The sequence below is a fragment of the Python bivittatus genome, unplaced genomic scaffold, assembly GCF_059951505.1.
Source record: "Python bivittatus isolate LINGU-HERP-01145 unplaced genomic scaffold, Pbiv_v1 ctg000700_np1212, whole genome shotgun sequence".
Taxonomy (NCBI): domain Eukaryota; kingdom Metazoa; phylum Chordata; class Lepidosauria; order Squamata; family Pythonidae; genus Python; species Python bivittatus.
In genome coordinates, this window is record NW_028277098.1 from 15,635,815 (window position 1) to 15,655,791 (window position 19,977).

General features: G+C 37.9%; 1 protein-coding gene across 3 annotated transcripts in view; it reads left to right on the top strand.

Moving 5' to 3' along the window:
* The window catches only part of CRB1 (crumbs cell polarity complex component 1), a 119,804-nt gene that overhangs the window by 85,732 nt on the left and 14,095 nt on the right, over positions 1 to 19,977 (top strand). For all 3 annotated transcript variants that reach the window (XM_088153677.1, XM_088153678.1, XM_088153679.1), the window contains 4 exons: positions 2,161 to 2,326; positions 4,455 to 5,361; positions 7,695 to 7,823; positions 9,563 to 9,689. In XM_088153677.1, the coding sequence (XP_088009803.1) occupies positions 2,161 to 2,326; positions 4,455 to 5,361; positions 7,695 to 7,823; positions 9,563 to 9,689 (1,329 nt within the window). The remainder of the gene's footprint in view (positions 1 to 2,160; positions 2,327 to 4,454; positions 5,362 to 7,694; positions 7,824 to 9,562; positions 9,690 to 19,977) is intronic.

Genomic DNA, 19,977 nt, shown 5'->3' on the forward strand with positions numbered 1-19,977 from the left:
ATGCCTAACACTTGTCCAGGCCACTCTCTTTCTGTTCTTCTCTACTATGTGGTTTTTTGCTGCTTTCAAACATGAGGGCCAGTTCACACCAGTACTTTGTGCTTTCTCATTATTTGTTTTTTCCTTCCTTCATGGGGGCCAGCTGAGATCACTTCTACCTAAGGGGTTTGCAGCAATGCAAAAGCAGATCTGGGGCCTACTCATAGACCTTTTTGCTTCTCCTGCCATTCCAGCCACTAGAGCAATATGCAACCATAGTTAATGCTATAGGGAAAAGCATGTGGTTGCAAAAATGCTGACAAGCTATTATTTCTCTTCACAACTTGAAAGAAGCATTTTAATGCAACAGGAATGGCATTCAGGGCCCCTCCCAGTAACTACAAAGATTTTGCTTCCTTTTTGCGGGGGGGGGGCATGGAAACCAGACAAATGGATCCTGAATACATGGAAAGAGGAGGGCTAGCAATCTATTTTAATTTTGTATGCAGTGGGGAGAAAGGATTTTTGTTGCTCCAGGAACTGCAAGAGTTCAGGGAAGTGGGAGACTGATTAAATTTTGCTCTTCCAGTGTTCAGCTGGAGGACTAGCACAGAACATAACTACAATTATAGATTGCTTCAAACTATTTATGAGGGTTTCAGGAATAGAAACAGTAGGTTTGGGAATGCCCTGAATGCATGAATGGAGTCCTTTGACAAGCATGCTATTTGTGATCTTGGTTCTATGATGGCTTACTTACATGTGCTGCTTGATGTCAGAACTGGTAAGTGGTGAACAGAAGCCAGCCCTCAGTAGTAGTAATAATATTAAAAAGAAAAAAAATACACAGGGCCTACTTTCCATTCATACTTCACAACTGTATCTCCTGACAATTCCTCTGACTAGAGAAGCCCAAGATGATCTCCCCCTTCAGCTGGACTCTTTGCCTTCCTTCAGCCTTTACATCCATTTATTTATGCATCTATGCATGCATGCATGCAATTGATACCTATTTTTCTGTACAGCTGAATACACAAGGCAGCCAATAAAATTATACAAAAATACAAATGATAAAAGCAAGACTTCAAATTCACAAATATTCTAATACCTGCTTTTGTTGTACTAGTTTTCTGTTTGCCTTCTCTTCAATTTGTTGGTAGTCCAAAGACAAAACCCCCAAAGAAGAAGCATTTCTACAATTAGGATTAACAAAAACTTGGCTAGTTAGAACTGTTATTTCTGTACAATAGAGTGGCTTTATAATAAGCAAAACCATTATTACTTCTATCAGTACTGTTTGTACTGATATGGGATTGAAATTCGTCATTTGAAAATAATAATAATAAAATCATCCATGGGGGTGGAGGCCTTTGTGTTGTGGGAAGCAGCAAGCGAAAGATTAATATTTTTCCCCCTCCACTCTCATTGCTTTTTGGATCTAATCCACCCTCCCTCCCCCAAAGTTATTAGCCCAGAGCAGGAAAAGAAATGCAGGCGCAAAAATGTTACCTATGTTCCCCACAGCAACTCCCAGGTGGGGCTCCTAGCAGCCTTAGGATCTAATTTAGATCTAGAGAAAGTGGCATAGAAGATTAAACTTCCTTTCTCACAGTACTGCTATTCTCATAAAAATTGGAGCCCCCCATGGCTGTCTGAAAAGGCACAGAAGTTGAAAGACTTGATCTCAGATTTCTTGCTTCCTGTCTATTTCCCAGTTGAGGGTGAAATCAGAGGTCTTCACTAACTCTGCTACCTCAGGTACTTCAGCTGGTAAGGCCAGGAAATTAACTGAGAATTTTCTGGCATTCAAAGCAAGTATTTTACCAATGGATTAAAGCCACCACCCTTTACTGGTTTGTTTGTTTAGCAAACAGATAAATATTCCGTATAGTTAGTTCCACTGTAAACTTTGTATAAGAGAAATGGACAATATATGGCCTGCAAGATGTTGGATGGAAAATTTCCTTTACTCCATTGGCCACCCTGATGAGGGTTGATGATAAAGTTACCCAACATCTGGAAGACCAGATATGACCCATCCTTGATTAAAATATATGAACGAAAAAAGATGACTAATCACCACCAGTGACAAAGTGAGAGGAAGCCAGGAGAAAGGCAGATTGTCTTGATTGGAAAAACAGAAAACTTTGCTCACCTTTCATTCCCATCTTTCCTGTTTAGTCTGCTCCATGCCAGAACAGTGGTGTTTGTTATTCAATCTGGGATGACTTCACTTGTACTTGCCCACCAAATACCGCTGGGAAAGCTTGTGAAGAAGTGAAATGGTGTGACCTCAGCCCTTGCCCCCCTGAAGCCCAGTGCCTGCTGGTATATCAAGGATTTGAATGCAAGTATTTCAGCTTCCCCAACGATTTGTATTGCCTTTTGCAGATTAAGGTAACAAACACAGTAAAAGTTTTCCCAACTCTTTCAGGGTAAATGGGTGTTCCACTTCTTTTGCTATGTTTGGTTCCCTAATTGTTGGCACCACAAGCACGCTTTGTAATAACTCTAGTTTTGCCATGGATTCCAACTGAGGTGAGCATGATCAGTAATTTAAAGAAATAGAAGATCACAAATAGGCAACTTAGGTCAGCTGAAGGGCTGCACAAGGCTTTGTGTGGGATGCCAAGTCTCACACTTCAAAAGTGAGCAAAGGTAAGTCTGTTTTGGGAGACAATTACTGCAGTTGTTAAGATGCCTTAAGCGTCTACAATCCATTTTGCCCCAAACTCCCAAAATGCAAAAGGGGCTGAAATGGAGTCTTTTGATAGGAGTAGCTCACCTATAGCCCTGGGTTACACATCATGGCTCCAAAGATAATGTGCAATTCACCAGAAGGAATGAGGATGGTCGGCAAGTCTCCCTCGTCTGTGGGTTTTGTTTTTGTTTTTAAAGATGCAGGGGAACTTATGTGAATGCATCTAATGGAAATTTTATGTCAAATTTTGGCATACTTGCTGTTTCATGAAACGCTGACTTAATTATATATTTTCCATTATTCTGAAAGGAACAGTAGCATTTGCCATACAAAAGCAAACTGAGTAAAGGCCTAACCCTTAAAAATAATTGGGGCTCTAGTGTGGACTTAACATGATAGTGGATTGCATTCTGTAGTAACACATAAGGGGAAAATTGCAGTGAGTCAGTCGCTGTGCATAGCATATGGCAATGTATATGCACTTTTGCATGGCAAGATAGGAGACAGGAGAAGGTGGCATGAATAAACATTACATCCCAATCCAAGGCAAGATTATGGTTTCAGAGGTCTGCTATGAATCATCAAAATAGAGGCTGGTGCAAAATACACACACTTTACAATGGAGATTCAGTTTTGAGCATCAGAACTGAACATTCCTTCCATACAAATCAGTTTCTGATTACCCAAATTTTCTTTGTTTTAGCAATATAATTTAGGACATATTGTTATTGCTGTTGTTAAATGATTGGGAGTCAGACATCTTTTCTACCTCGAATCCCAAGTGATCTGCTAATGGAGCCATATCTCTCTACTTTATATGTGTTCTGTATTTTAAAGAAGGGGTAAAGATGGAGAGAGAAGGGGATGATTAATTTTGTAAAGAAATCATTTCAAGATTTTTTCTCATAAATTGCCAAATATTCTTAATTCCACTAAGATTTGAAGTCCATAAATATCATGTGCAGTAGTGCCATCAGGACAGAACAGAAATCCGTGGCCCTGTTCAGCAGAATGAACAAGGTCAACTCCTCTTTCTCAGAAAGCCCCAAAGTTTAAATTATCTAACTGTATCACTCTACTTGTAACATTAAGAGGAAGAAAGGGGAGGAGGAATACTTAGTTATCAGAATGTTGCCCTTTGACTTTTCAGTTATTAATGATATCTGTTTAAGGTAAGACTATTACATGTGGACTGCTAAAACTGGATGAACCCTGTGTGGTAGCAAGGGGATCCATAAAAATCCAACTCTTTGTTGTGATGTCATGATCATCTGAAGTTTTGCAACCCAGATCTTTTAACCCAAGCCAAGGTGGTTCTAAAAACAGCACAGTGCTTTCTCAGTGCTAATATGACTCTATTTTAGCATACAGTGAGATAAGAAGTTTAATCCTTTACACTGACCTTAGATGTCCTTCTCTCCTTCCCTTCTTTTCTTCTGGCAAATGATTCCAGATGTGTATTTTCATGCTAATTAATTGCAGGTTTTTTTAAAGTGAAACGTGCAACAAATTTTTAAGCTCTATAATCACACTAACCATTACAAAGCCAAGGGCAGTTAAGGGAATAATAAATAAATATGGGCTGTCAATATTTCAGATAATAGGGAGCCCGTATCAATATCCTAACTCTTAAGATTCACATATGTGTGCTTTTTTATTACCAAGCACTTTCTGGTTCATGCCACATGGAATCCAAAGTAGAATCTCCCATTAATATACAGAGAAGATAACACTACTCTTATGCAGTAAGTTGATTTTTGCCATCTCTGCTCAGGTATTTCCAATGCCATTTTTAGTGGCAGAAGCAGTGCCATCTTTTATAGAAGCAATGGGAAGATCAGGAGAAATCTCACTAATATAACCTTTGGCTTTCGGACTCGAAACTCAGATGTGATACTGCTTTATGCCGAGAAAGAGCCAGAGTTCATCTCTATCAGCATTCAGAATACCAAATTGTTGTTTCAGATGCAAAGTGGTAATAGCTTTTTTACGCTGAGCTTGGCTAGTTCACTATCAGTGAATGATGGGAAGTGGCATCGGGTCACCTACTCTATGACAGAGCCACTGTCTCAGTCATCAAGATGGCATATTGATATAAATGATGAGAGAGACCATGCAACAAGTACCGTTGCCACTGGAAACCTCAACTTCCTCAGAGAAGAGACAGATATCTATCTGGCTGACAAAGCTTTTGATAGTCTAGATGGACTGAGAGGGTGCATGAGCACTGTGGAGATTGGTGGTATCCATCTCTCTTACTTTGACAATGCTGGTGGCTATACTAAAAAACCACAAGAAGAACAGTTTCTCAAGATCTCTGCCAATTCTGTTGTCACTGGCTGCCTTAAGTTGGATCCCTGCAGCTCAGACCCTTGCTTGAATGATGGGATGTGTGAAGATTTTTACAGCTATTTTCACTGCCTATGTGTCAAGGGATGGACTGGAACCCAGTGTGAAATCAGTGTTGATGAATGCTCATCAAACCCTTGTGTCCATGGAAATTGCAGTGATGGAATATCAGCTTATAAGTGTGTATGTGATCCTGGATACAAAGGAACAAGGTGTGAAGAAGACATAGATGACTGTTATGGACATCTCTGTGGAAATGGCGCCACTTGTATAGATGGAATTAATGGTTATTCATGCCTATGCACTGGGAATTTCACTGGAAGATTTTGCAGGTACGGTAACAAAGCTTTGATGAAGATATTCATTCACTATCAATATAGTTAGAGATCCAGTTTGGTGTAGTGATTAAGGCATCAGGCCAGAACCGGGGGAGACTGTTCTAGTCCTGCCTTAGGCAGAAAGCCAGTTGGGTGACCTTGGGCCAGTCACTCTCTCTCAGACCAGGCAATAGCAAACCACTTCTGAAATCTTGTCAAGCAAACTGCAGGGACTTGTCCAAGCAGTCACCAGGAGTCAATACTGTATCAAAGGCACCACCAAAAAAAAAAGTTATAGTTCACTTCCAAAGATCTTAAATACCTGGTTACCAGTTATGATACTGTACTAAAGTACAGGAGGTCTGATCATGTTTGGAGCAGTTATTCCATGCATCTATATTCATTGTTATTAATGTAGGTAGCTGTTGTTTTACATGATGTTTTGCAAAGCAAGTAAAACAGACAAGACAGATGAAATAACGTACAGTAGGAATGTCAGGTATCAGATTCTGTGGGTCATGAAGCAGTCAGAAGAGTGCATGTGTGATATGGTCTGGCTTGTAAGCAAGCCTGCTCAAGGATGCTGGTTCCATCAACAGCACTAAAGTGAGATTCTTAAATGGAATGGAAGTGTTACCTTTGCTATAGCCCTGGACCATTTCTGAAAAGATCCCTCCCCATGAAAGTTGCAAGCTAAGCTTCAAAAGAAGGAATACAAAATGGGGTTGGAATGCTAAGAGCATTAGGTCATAGACCTGAGGAATGGAAGAGATATGAATGAGGATAATAATATTGTAATTTATTTCATTAGTTTGTTTCATTTATGAGTAAGAAGTGACAGGTTAGACAGTTTATTTCTCTGGACTAGAATATGTGATTCATGCCGTCAAAATATTTCATGCTGCCAAAAGGGAATGGAGATGGGATTGCAAATAATTACTGTAGATCAGAAACAAAATAACTGATGTGCAACAACTTGCAAAAAACCCCACCTTTTTCATAAAGAAAAGAAAGGGTAGGAAAGGTTCTTAATATAAATACAAGGAGTGGCTCCTAACTTTTCCCTACCATTCTGTTTCACATACCAATAATACCCACAATTCATAGCGACCATTGGCATGGGGAAATAGCCAGCAGGGGGGAGGGGAGGAGAGAAATAAATATCCACACTGAGACATCAGAACTCAAAATAGCCCCCAACCCTCAAAGGCTCTTCATTGACAAACAAGCAAGCAGCCATTGAGACTTAAAATTACATTTAATGCATTATTTAAAATGCAAACAGCCATTTAAAAGCCTTTCCAAAGATACAATTCTGGTTGTGGCCGAATAGATCACTTGAGAATTATTTCATTTCACTGTCTCCTTTGTTTAGTCACTTAAGTTTGCTTATAGTATTGGGATTTTGTATAATTTATACACATTATTTTTGTGCCCGAAATTTTTTTGCTGATTCCCTCATTTTTGGTTATACCCTTGCATCTGTCTTGGCAGATAGCCTCTAGGTACTTCCAACAATTAGATATCCCATCGAAAGCATAATCTTATCACAATCACATCAGAAAAATGGGTGAGGAGGGATGGAATTTTTCCTGGCAGATCATCTTGTGAGAATACATTTACAAGGAGCTCATAAGTGTGGCCCCCAACATCTGAGAAACGTGAAAAGTTGGAAATACAGTCTTTGGAATATGCAGCAGAAACAATAAGGGAAAATGGGTATTCTGGAATTCAGGGAAGGTTGAAAGGGATTTTAAAACACGCTATTCACAGACCTGGTTAATTCTTAGATGAGAGACTATTAAAGAATTCTAGATTATAGACCAGGCTGGGAAATTGGACATGCTTCCTGGAAGAATATAGCAGCAAACCACTGTTCCCCCAGAAACTTTGTGCTTTTGTCAAGGTAGTCATCAATGGTGTCTTTCTTAACTATATAAGTACTAGAGATGCTCATGCATAAAAATGATTCAGAAGAAATGCTTCAGATCCTATGCAAGCACAACACCTTTCTGCTATTCATTTTAAGCAACCCACCTTTTTTTCAGTCTTCCATGAAAGCCTAAAAAGAAGTTGCATTAATTTCAGTGAGTCAGTTCCTAAAAGCAGCCACTCCTTTTTCTCAGGTTGGTCCTCCTTCCAGCTGCCCTCTCCCACATTAGGAAAGGTCTCCTATTTATATATCTGGTATCTGATTACTTGGAAGTAATCTCTCCATTCAGTCTTTCATGAATCCAAAAGAAGACTCAGTAGATTTCATGTCAGGTTTTAATACAGTATATTAAAAATAGATGTGCCTTAAAATAATATTGGAACATTATTACAGACTTGTTTTTTTTCCACTATAGGCACATACGACTGCCTTCAACAGTGTGTGGGAATGAGAACAAAAATCTTACCTGCTACAATTATGGCAACTGTACTGAGTTTGAAGGACACTTAGAGTGCACATGCCTTGCAGGCTTTGCAGGACCACAGTAAGATCTTTTGATGTGTCATATCTGATTTCTTTGAGAATGAATATATAATTTTTTTCATGCAACTGCACAATGCCATGTGTTAGTTGTTATTATTCCAGTCGTATGCAACAAACACTAGGCTTGGCAGAAATATTAGCTTTTGTTTACTACAGTAGTGTATCATCTTGCTATTCGTTCATTTGTGGAAGCAGTGAAAAAAACAAAACAGAAACCATGTGAATGTGTTTTGAAGGACTCACTCCAAGATAAGGGTTTCACACTGAAAAGCTAGTTTGTGTAAGGTGGGATTTTTTAAAAAAATTAAAATTATTGGCATGAAGGAACTTAGTTCATGAATGAGATTACTTATAAAATGCTGTAACTTCAGAAAGGTTGAGTCATATTTCAGATCTAACCCATCCCAGGAAGGCTATATCACAGGGTTTCTCTGTATGTGTATATCAACCCTACGTGTAGAACAAATCACGACCTCCTTTATATTATGGCTTTCTATTCACTTCAGCTTCATACACACCCTATATATACAGTGAACAAGATTCCCCAAATCCTACATTGCTACATTCCAAATAATCCATAATCTATGGATTTGTATTTACAAATACAAGCAATTTAAGAAATTAAAATCTTTATATTTTCAACGTCACTAGCTAGCAAAAAGTTTTAGTTTTTCAGTAATTAATAAATGGCATTGTGTACCATTTCCTATATTCTTCAAATTTAATAAAGCTACCTGTATGTTTCTGGATTAACCTAACTGAATACAAAGCAATTCTGGAATGTTTATTTTAAATATTGTAAGCTGCCCAGAGTCTTTTTGATGTTGTGTGGCCTCAAAAAATGAAATAAATAAATTCAGGTCAGATCAACATTTTTAATTTTTTCCCCTAGATTGCTATAGGTTACTATATGAATTAAGCTTTCATTCATGTTTGAAATATTTGCACAGTTAGATTTAAGTATTGTCACAGTGCTTGCCATTTTGGAATTCTTGTTACAACACTTCACACCAAAGGATTCCTGTATGTGTGACATTACAAAATTTTCTGCAGCATTATCAATACTTACTGGATCTCATCAGTGTTCTGTGTGACCTGAAAGCATAAACTAACAGATATCCCAACTTTCTTTTTATAGAGAGTTGCTAATTTGTTTACAGATAGCAAGGCAATAACATCATATAAATGCTTTTACTTGAATTTACAATGTAATCATGTCCAGTATATCTAGATACTGTATAAGGTTCACTTTAAATATCATTCCTTCATGCCAATGTCAACTTCAACATTCTCAAATCTGGAATCCATCCATAACTCCAACAAGCAATGTGGGACAATCCATTAGTTTTTATTATTAATTCTATCTGTTTCTCTTTTCTGAATTTTTTTCCCATCTATTTTGTCTTCCTCTCCTCCCACCCCAATAACTTTTACAACGGAGATTGTCTTGGTCTCATTTACAGAATCTTAAACTTGATGTCGAAGGAAGATCAATATTGTTAACTCACTTTCTGCAGTGAGATGTTTTATAGTTCAATACCCATAATACCCAGCCATGGACCATGATGACTGGAGATAATGGGAGGTGAAGTCCAGTAAATCTGGAAGATCTGGAATCAGGTTGAGTAAGAGTGGTTTAAAACCATTTCAGAGCCACTGGAAACAGAGAGTGATATTTCTTCCTCTTCACTTTCTGTTAGGGCAGCTGGTCTAAATATTTATCTAATTTTTACTTTGCAGATGTGAAGTGGACATCAATGAATGCAACTCTAACCCATGCCTCAATGGAGGCCTCTGCCAGAACCAGATCAACAAATTTTACTGTATCTGTGATGTGAATTATGCTGGTGATCGCTGTGAGATAGATGTAAGCGACATCTCCTTTTTTCTCTCTCTCTTGTTGTGGCAGAATCTTTTTCAACTTCTTTCTTACCTCATTCTGCGCATGGATGATGACCCAGCAGTGGAATGGGGTGAACCAGATGATTAGTAGCAGTGAATATGTCCAGTGTTATTTTAAAATCATCAGATATCTTGGCCAAAGTTGAAATAAAAATAATAACAAATCCAACACTTCAAACCATGTTTTGCGATATTTCAGATAGATGTAAAATCCATCATTGTACATTATTTGGAGTTGTTATTGCAGTGGTAAGCATAAGGGCTGTGAGATAGATTTGTGATACTTGAGCTTTTAAAGTGACAGAGAAGACAGCAAAAGGTTTCCAGAGCAGATCTCCATTCTCATACACTGGAAATTTCTTCTGGTTTGGGTTTGTTCACTAGTCTGATTTTCATGCTGTCTCCTCCCTTAACATTGTAAGATGCAGAACAAACATATCTTACTTTAAAACAGGGTATGCAGTCTACAGACTCAGAGTTATATAGAGCTCCCCCAAGGCATTGAAGGTTGTATCTGGAGCCCTTCCAAATGTTGTTGCCAAACTGTAATTTTAATGTGATAGAAAGGGAAAATTATGACAGGGATAGAGATTAATCATATTAACAATAATTAACACTTTGAACTTAATTTTGATTTCCTTTTACTTAAATCCAGTTTAGGTTCCCTTTGGTCTTCTTTACATTTTGCAGTGTGAGTTGTTATTCCCTTCCTGTTTTAAAAAATGTGGTCATTTTCTCCCAATATTTTGAAATCACAGACTTGCGTTTCTGAGTGTCATAACATTATCACCAATCTTAAGTGTCTTAGCTTGTGTATATGTGTGTGCATACATGTAACATGTGGGTGGATGGAAGCATGTGTGTATGTCTGTAGATATATACATACACTCTGTAACGATAATTCCTTTGTTTCACTACTCTTAAAACTACTCTGCCTTCCGGCAGCCTGGACATTTGTTAGAGTGGTGTCACTGAGAGCAAAAATAGTTATCCAGTTGCAACTTAAAATCATAATTATTTTTACAGATTGATTCAAATATAATGATCAGGTTAAGATGCTCCCAAATTGCATTTCAGGTCACACACTGAACTCATGCCATAAGGAAATCAATACAGTTGGACACTCCTGTGATCTTAAAGCACTCACTTCAGAAGGGTTTTGTTCCAGACTGGCCTAATAATAGAGTCAGTCTAGTTTCCGATGATTTATGAATAAACAGCTGCTCTGCCTTGCTGGGATTTAATATGAGCCTGTTTTGTCCCACCCAGTTCCTTACAGCCATCACACACTAGATCATGGTTTCCACAGCATCTTCTGCTTGGCCCAAGGTGAAGATCCACCTACTGATTGTAGCCCACACTGGACCAATGGATGACTTCTCCCAGCAGTTTTATGTGGATGTTAAATAAAATGGGGAGTGGAGTGGAGACCTGAGCCTTGGCAGTACACCTCATAGAAATAGCCAAAGGGTTGACTTCTCATCCCCCACCACCTGCACACTTAGGAAAGAGTAGAACCACTAAAACAGAATGCAACTCCCGACCCTCACAGGTAATCTAGAAGGCTACCATAGTCAATGGTTCCACATTATCCTGTGAAATCTAGCAGGACTAGAAATGCTTTAATTTCTTCATCCAAGTCCTACTGCAGGTCACCCACAAGAATATCTAATGTTATTTTCAATCCCATACCCAGTTTTGAACCAAATGTATGGGATCCAGATAAACCACTTCTTCCAGGATCCTCTACAGTCAAACTCCCACCATCTTATCAACAACCTTTCAGAAACAGGGAATATTATAGATGGGACAGAAGATGTCTAGCAGCTCTGGATCAAGAGAGGTCTTCTTATGAGAGGGTGCACAACTATCTATTTTAAGGTGGTGAATACCCTTTTCTCCATCAAGGAAGGATTAACATCCTTCTAACTCAGCACTTGTCTCCTTTCTGGCAGCTTGAACCATCTAGGATAGGCAGTGATCCTGCACATAGCAGTTCAGTTCATAATACAGAGGACCTGTTTACTTCCTCAGACTTTACAGCCTCAAAGGAATCCCAGATGACATCATGAGACATTCTCCAGTCATTTTAGTAGATTCTTCCCATGAGATGTCCAGTTCCAAGCAAATATAAGTGATTTTTCCCCCTCAAAGTGCTTTATAAACAAATCACAGCACAGCAGTTCTTTCTGTCCCCTCATTCCCCAATATAATTTGGGTCATCTTAAACAAGGCTGCTGGATTATACTTTGGGGTGGAAAAGTATTGCTGCTCCACCATCTTTATCACCACAGCGTAGACCCGAATTTGGGCTTGTATTGATGTTCAGTCCTATTCACTCATTGGTTTTGCCATCAATATTCTAGGCGCCACTTCATCTCCAAAGCATTTCCATAAACTATGGGTCACCACTGGATTAGGACACACAGAGAAGCCAGTCAGGGCACCAATTCTCTGTTCAAGAGCTCAGTGAGAAACATGTCAGAACCCTCTTCCAGATAGCAGGGAAATTCTCCAAGTACCCATAGGAACTATATATAGGTGTATGTATGTATGTACGTATGTATGTGTATATATATATGTGTGTATGTATGTATATGTGTGTGTGTGTGTGTGTGTATATATATATGGAGAGAGAGAGAGAGAGAGAGAGAGAGAGAGACAGAACTAGAGCAGTGTTTTCAACCTCAGCAACTTTAAGATGTGTGGACTTCATATACTGTCTATGGTACCTAGAGTGACCATCCTAACTGGAAAGTGAACTGATAATGACAAAGGATGAATGCAGAATGAATGCACTTCACATTCAGTTCTTTAACCATGAGCTCCAAAGCAAAAACTAACATTTGGCTACCTGTATTTTAAAAAGGGCTTTTTTCCAGACATGGAATAGTCTGAATAAAACACTTTTTCTCTGCTGCATGCATAAAATGAACATAGTGCTGAGCTGAGTGACATTGAGGAAAAATGCTATTATTAATATTATATGATGCTGGTCATTTCTGATTGCTGTACATAATCTTTTTGGATATCTTGCCAAAAGGAAAAAAATAGAAAATATCTAAGCAACACAAAGGATATTGCAATAATAAACTACTTTATTAGGGTTGGAATATGGAAGCACCACAGAATTTGTAAGGAGAACTATTGCTCTCAAAGATATCCTTCTACAATATTTCACAATATTTCACAAAATGAAAAGTATGTCCAATGCAATTATTCTGTAGAATAAGCAAGGCATGTATATAGATTTTCTCTTCCTCAATATGTATTTTGAGATTGTGGAATCAGATACGAGGGTGTGAATGTACATTTAGAATGTGTCATTTAAAATCACTAATAGCCATCCCTTCTGATTACATGTAAACATACTGCTAAGCTCATAGCTCCTACAATTATGGGAAACGACTCCTTCTCCTACCACCTTGACATCAAGTCCATCCTCTAACTTCAGAAATCTGTACATCTGTATTCTTTTACCACATTCTGTCTGTATTAGCATCTCTGTCTTTGTGCAGATAATAAACCTTCTCCTTTTGTCATGATGCATCTATCTTTCTCATTTGTGTCTCTTTGTGCTATTCTCATTTGCTTTAAGCATGTCATGATTTATAAAGGTTTTGCACACTTCAGATACATGCTACCTTGAAACCTGAAGCAGTGCTGTTTCCAAACTGCATTTCACCTGAGCCCTGAGGTGTGTGATTACTTAAACATCTCTCGAGACAAATGTCTTTCACTAAAGACTAAAGCGAGGAGGATCAACCCTCCCTCAGGACAGAAAGCCTTCTATTCCAATTCCGGAATACATTTGGTGCCTGCTATTTTGATTTCACCAAATGTCAGCTGAAATATATATACACATACACATACATACCCATATTCTCTCTGTCTCTTTCTCTGACTCTGTTTCTCTCTGTGTGTATATATAATATTTGCGTGGGCACTGCATGAGATTTGTCTGTCTACATTCTAAATCCTCTCTCTGGTGCTGGCCCATTACTTTTCTGAATCAGCAACTATCTTACAACTGTCAGTCATTCATTTCTGTCAGTAAAATAAACAGTCCTTAACTAGAGCCATACAAATACGCAAAGGCATGAGCTGGGAGCTGTGCTGCCTTTCTCTGCTCTGAAAATGTAGCATGCAGGGAGTGGCCCAGGGTCCAAATTAAAAGTCTACAGGGTCCCCTTCAGACTTACCTTTTCCTAGTATTCAATAACCAAAAAAACAGTGTCAGCTAGTGTTCTTGGGGTTAGCATTGTTGCATTCTTTTTTTAAAAAATTTTGACAGCAGCATAGACAGAGTTACACTTCTAATAACATTGAAACCATGAATAAGCATGACAAATATCAGTAATGATGAATTCAGAACTGAAAAAAAACCACCCCTACAGAATATGAGACTGGGATTAGCCTGTTGGAGGTGCCTTAATCTATTCATTCATTGCAACTGGAAGTTAGATGTACACATCCTAATGGCACTTAAATTACGATAATAAATGCCCGCCACTTCATACATAAGTTATTCCACATTTGCATAGTTGTTCCTGTGCAGTTATTCCTAATTATCATACTGACGAAAAAGGTGTCAAACCCTGAATAACAACCTTTCCTTCCGTTAGTATATCTTTCCCCTTCATTTTGTACATTCATCTTTCATTTTTGATCTTACTGCCATTCCTATATACAGTTGTTTTATAAAAGCAAAAAAAACCAAAAACCCCTACTAGGATAGGAAAGAATAAGCAAATTGTTCTTTGGCCTGAGCTTAGCAATACAGTACTAACTTGAGGGATTTGAAAACAGCTACAAACTGAATAGGATATTCACCCATTCAAGTTAGATGGCCTTTGTATAAATATATTTGATATTTGTTTGTTGTATTGATGGACACCACTTCAGATTCCACTAGTGAAAGGTAACATAAAGGCTACTTTGAGTACACCTTGACTCCAGATGACTTCACAGACATATCTGTACAGTGTGGAAGTATCTTCTTTCGAATGTTTTTCTACTTCTCAATCTAACCTACAGCCCTGGAATTCACCCTTCCAAATACTGTCCAGGTCTGACTGCCTAGTTTCTGCTTAGCTTCTGAGCCTGATAAGGTCACCCAGGTACTTCCACCTGGTGAGACAACAAGAAAAGGGGAGAACAGCTGTTTGATTCAGCAGCTTGCAGGGTGCTGTAAGAACCTCTGTTGTGAGAAGGATTATAATTATAGATACTGGTGTTGTTTTATATTGTAGTTATATTCATACAATGTCCAGATTAGAATAAAGACCTGGTTCTTGTTCCTTCATTTTTCATATCATAATAATTCAGAAGGAGCATGCAAAGACCATTTCTGTTATGGAAGTATTCATAGTTATTGATACTGAAATGGTGTCTCTTTTCCTTCATTACAAAAGAAGTCTACTTCATAATGCAGAAAGAATTTCATACTGCACTAATCTATTTTTCACTTACAGTATATAATCTTTGAAAGCAGAGATACATTCTCAAAGAGTTTGGCAACTGCAGACAAGCCAGAGATCTCCCAGCCCTGCTGGAGTACATACCTTCTCTCTCTCTCTCTCTCTTTCCTTCCTATTAAAATATTATTATAATAACCATATTCAGCTCAGAATAAAGAGGCATACTTTTTAGAAAATAAAAAAAAACGTGGATCTTTTACATACTAACCTAATACCACTGCTTTGCAAGTTGCATTGGCTTCCAGTAGAGTTCTGGGTACAATTGAAGGTGCTGGTTATCATCTATAAAATCCTGTATGGCACAGGGACAGATTATTTATGGGACCACTTGTTGATGATGGTTTTCGCCCATCCTACCAGATCCTTCAGAGTAGGCATGTTCTGGGTCCCTTCCATTAAAAAATGTCATCTTGTTGGACCCCAGAGTTATCCCTTCTCTGAGGTAGCACCTGCCCTATGGAACAGCATCCCCTTGGAGACCCAGATGGCCCTGACCCTGTTAACCTTCCATAAGGTGCTGAAGACCTGGCTATTTCCCCAGGCATTTTAGTCAAAAGGTTAGGTGAGCTCTGCTGCTATAGATGGATTTTTTATGATTGGGGGTATAGTTTTATCTTTGGGTGCCAGGGGTCATATGCTGTGGTTCATGTTTTTATCCTTGTATGCCACCCAGAGTCACTATTGTGATATGGGCAGCCATACATGATTTAAATCAATCAATCAATCAATCAGCTTCTGGAGGACTACCTACAATTGGGGGAGGAGCTATAGTTCATTAAAGTGTATCTCCTTGGTTCACATCCTTGGTATTTCCACTTAATAGCCTTAGATGACAGTTAAGACTTCTACCAAAGACAGGTAGGTATCAGGAAATGCAATGTCTTTAGAAAATAAGGCCATTAAAACTTATCTTTACAGAACCATTTCATCATATTTATATTCTTTTGATGTATTCCCACATTTCAGTGAGCTCTGCCAGATTCTGAGCCCGGACTCAAAATGAAAACTGGATGTAGTGAATTAGTCCTTTAAAATAAGAACAGTAATAGTTATTTTAATTAGCATATTTGATGTTAATATAAGTTGAAATCTAATTTAGAACAAAGCTGGCTTCATATTCAGTGAAATACAGTCATATTTACTTCAGAAAGCATTTTAGGAAGGATTCAAGAAATATGCAAATACTTTTTAAATAATCTGTTCACATGCTAACAGCACTTGCTGATTTTTTATTGCAACTGTGAAACATATTGTGCAGTGCTAGTTGACGCTCTCTCTTGGATTTCATATATCATTAGTTACACTTTGAATTCTCAGTGTAGGGAAATTTGAAATTTGCAGTAGTTCTGAAAGCAAAGTCATACTCTTTAGTAATAGTGGCAGTATGAGGGGCTCAGTGTCGTTAGCTCTCTATCAAAACGGCAGTACTGTAGCAACTCTGCTATTATCCACTGCTAATTGTCAGGAGTTACTGAATCTTCTCCTTTTTTATTGTTGCTGCCTGTTCACCTGCACTGTTTTTTTCCTAACTACTGCAAGTCTATTCATCTATTTGTACATAACACATGAAAAAAAAGGGACCCCCCCCCCAAATTAGCCAAACTGTTCCATTGACACTATTTTTCACTCAGTAAAACCTCTTTATAATAGTTTTAAAAGATAGGTTCATGCATTACCGAGTTACAGTTTTGTTGAATTGTACCTGAGGTTGTACCTAAAACAATAGAAGCAATTTGTTACCATTTTTTACCATCTTCACCTTTGGCTTCAGCTAAAGAAATATTTGTCCTCCAATTCCTCTCCTTTGACAAAGAGTCAATTTTCCCCTTCTCTCCCCTCAGATCCTCAGATTTTCAATACATCATTACCACTACATAGTTGCATAGGTATAAATAACCATGCAATCTTTATATTTAAAAATATTCATAGCTGCTCAGGTGTTGTGCAATAATAGTCCCCCTTTTTAAAAAAAGAAACCTGAAATGGCTTTTCACTTTTCCTGCAATTGCAGCACTATATTTGTTTCGTGACATATTCTCTTGCTATAAATATAAATGATAAAGCTAAAAAGATTCCCCTATAGCTATAACAGATGCATTGGTGTGTTGCATTTGATAGTGTTAAAAGTGTAACAGATGCTGTGGAGACAACACTGACTAAAATATTAAACAAAATGTTCTAAGAAGAAACTATGGGAATTGGTGACTCCCTAATGAGGTTTAATAAAACTTTGTAAACTCACTAATTCTAATAAAACATGATTTCAGATGGTTGGGTCCTCCTGGCAGAACCAATCAACTGTGGTTCATCTTGTTTTCTTTAAAAAAAAAAGAATAATAAAGGTTCCTCAAAACTGCACCCCCATTTTCCTGCAAGCTTAGTTCAAAACACTTTCTGTTTGCCATTGAATTGCAAATATTAAGAACAAGTGCTATGTTAAATATTACAGAAAGAAAACAAAATCTGTGGGAGCATATCAGTGTAGTAAATGTTTTGATTTATTATTTTGGTAATCATCAGATTTAATTTGGATGGCTAGTGTCTCAGAGGTATCTTGTTTGTACTTCTGTAAAACATGTTGTTCACTTCTTTTGAAAGCAAAATGAACACAAATAAAGAAGTAGAGATCAAAAGGAAGCACAAAGTGCATGTGACACCTACCCTCTGTTGAGAGGTAGAAAAATGAAAACACGCTGCTAGATAAAAAGAAGCACAGTTCTACTGGTTTTGGGGCAATTACAGATAATGAGATGGGTGGGTGGGTGGATGGATAGATGGATGGAAGTAGATCATTTCAACATCTTGGAATACTTTAGGTGAAATCTTCTCCCTTGGGATTCATCCTGTTCCTCCCACAACCCCTTCCCACCACTTCACACAACATTCCCACTGGAATAAGAACTTCAGGCATTAGGAGAACTCATGGGGATCTTCTAAGCTTTATTTTCATTATAAACAAAGATTCAAAAGAGAGTAAAGGCTACATATAGAAGGGGGTTGGGGAGACCCAGGCTATAGTACATTTGTTTCTATGAATTTGATCTCAGATTTGAACCAAAAATGGGGACTATAGCAAATTTTCATATACGGTGTCTGATATATCAGCATCATGCAAAGGAATTAAATATATAAGCGCCTCTTATGTTTGAAAAATAGTTAAAATTGTCTCCTGGGAAGGAAGAACAGACTTGGGATGGATCATGGATATGAGCCAATCACAAGTTTTGATATGAACCAATCTGACTTTGGCCCTATTTTAGGCTGGCCTGTCAGATTTGTGGACAGATCAAGGTGGAGATCTAGCCACCTAAAATTAACTATTATGGCAAACTTGCCATTTTTTAAATTTTATTTTATATGGCTGTTAAATTTCTATTATGGATTGGACTTTATTTCTGCTTCTTTTCATGTCATTTTCAGCTGCTAGATCTGGCTGAAATTTGGAGACACAGCACTCCTGCCAAATCTAATGAAGTAAGCTGCAGCTCATGAAAGCTTATGTCTTTTAAAAAAAATTGTTAGTTGGAAAAAAAGTGCTACCAGACTCCTGATTTTTTTTTTTTTTTTTTACCAAATGATAAAAGAAATCAGTGCAGGCAATTGGTGCCAGCCTTCTTTAATAATTTTTTTAAGTGCTTGTAACATTTTAAAAATAAAATAGATTATATTTTAAGGCATTCCTATATCATAAGTGCTATTAAATTTCAAATAAGTAGGTGCATTGGATTCTACAAGAGTAGTAATTTTTTTTAAAAAGATCCAGAATTCCTCTATTGTCTGAAAAGAGTGAACATTGTGGTGCCACCTTCATTAACATTTCAAATTGCAGCATATTAAGTTTAGGGGCTTTTGTTCTACATTTGAAATACTACATATGCAGAAGTTATAACAAGACAGATTTAAAAATAACAAACTAAAAATAAAATTCCAAGGGAACATTAGGTTATGGATAGTTTGGAGTAGAAAAAAAATAGTGAGCAAGACAAATTTTAATGTATTTTTAAATATAAGATAATAAAAAAATTGGCATCCATTTCTGTTCACCATTTTTGTCATTAGGTAACATAGATTTTGAAAGAGTGCATGGGGGGAGAGCTATCCTTTTCTTACATATTTTTTCCTAATGCAGGCTTTTTACCTTTCTTCAGTGTAAGCTATTTTTAAGTAAATATTCCCTTGCATGCAATTCTTAGAAGCAAGTTTTCTTGACACTGTGACTTTTGACCAGAAAGAGTTGTATATTAGTAGACTTTTCAGTGTTGCCCTCCATGCTGTTCATGGAATCCATTCTGAGGGATCTTACAAACCCACTTTCATAGAAACCTGTAGCAGGTTTCTTTTACATCCTGAGTCACAACTCTCTCTCTGTCTCTCTCTCAGAGTGGTTTGCTATTGTCTCCTTCCTAGGGCTGAGAGAGTGACGGGCCCAAGATCACCCAGCTGGCTTTGTGCCTAAGGCGGGCCTAGAACTCATGGTCTCCCGGTTTCTAGCCTGATGCCTCAACCACCACACCAAACTGAAACAATAGAGTCACAACTCTACTATTTCATAAGCATCACCAAAACTGTTCATTTCATGTTGATGTGAGGTAGACCTATCAAGGAATACAGAATAGGAAAAAATATAAAATTTGACATTGTTTCTTCAAAGAACTGTGAATAGAACACCTCACACAAAAACCTTGTATTTCAAAAGGGGTGGGCAACCCACCTCAGATACCACATGTCCCTTCCTCTTTTTCTGCAGCCTTCTCAAGACTGCCCCCATGGTCA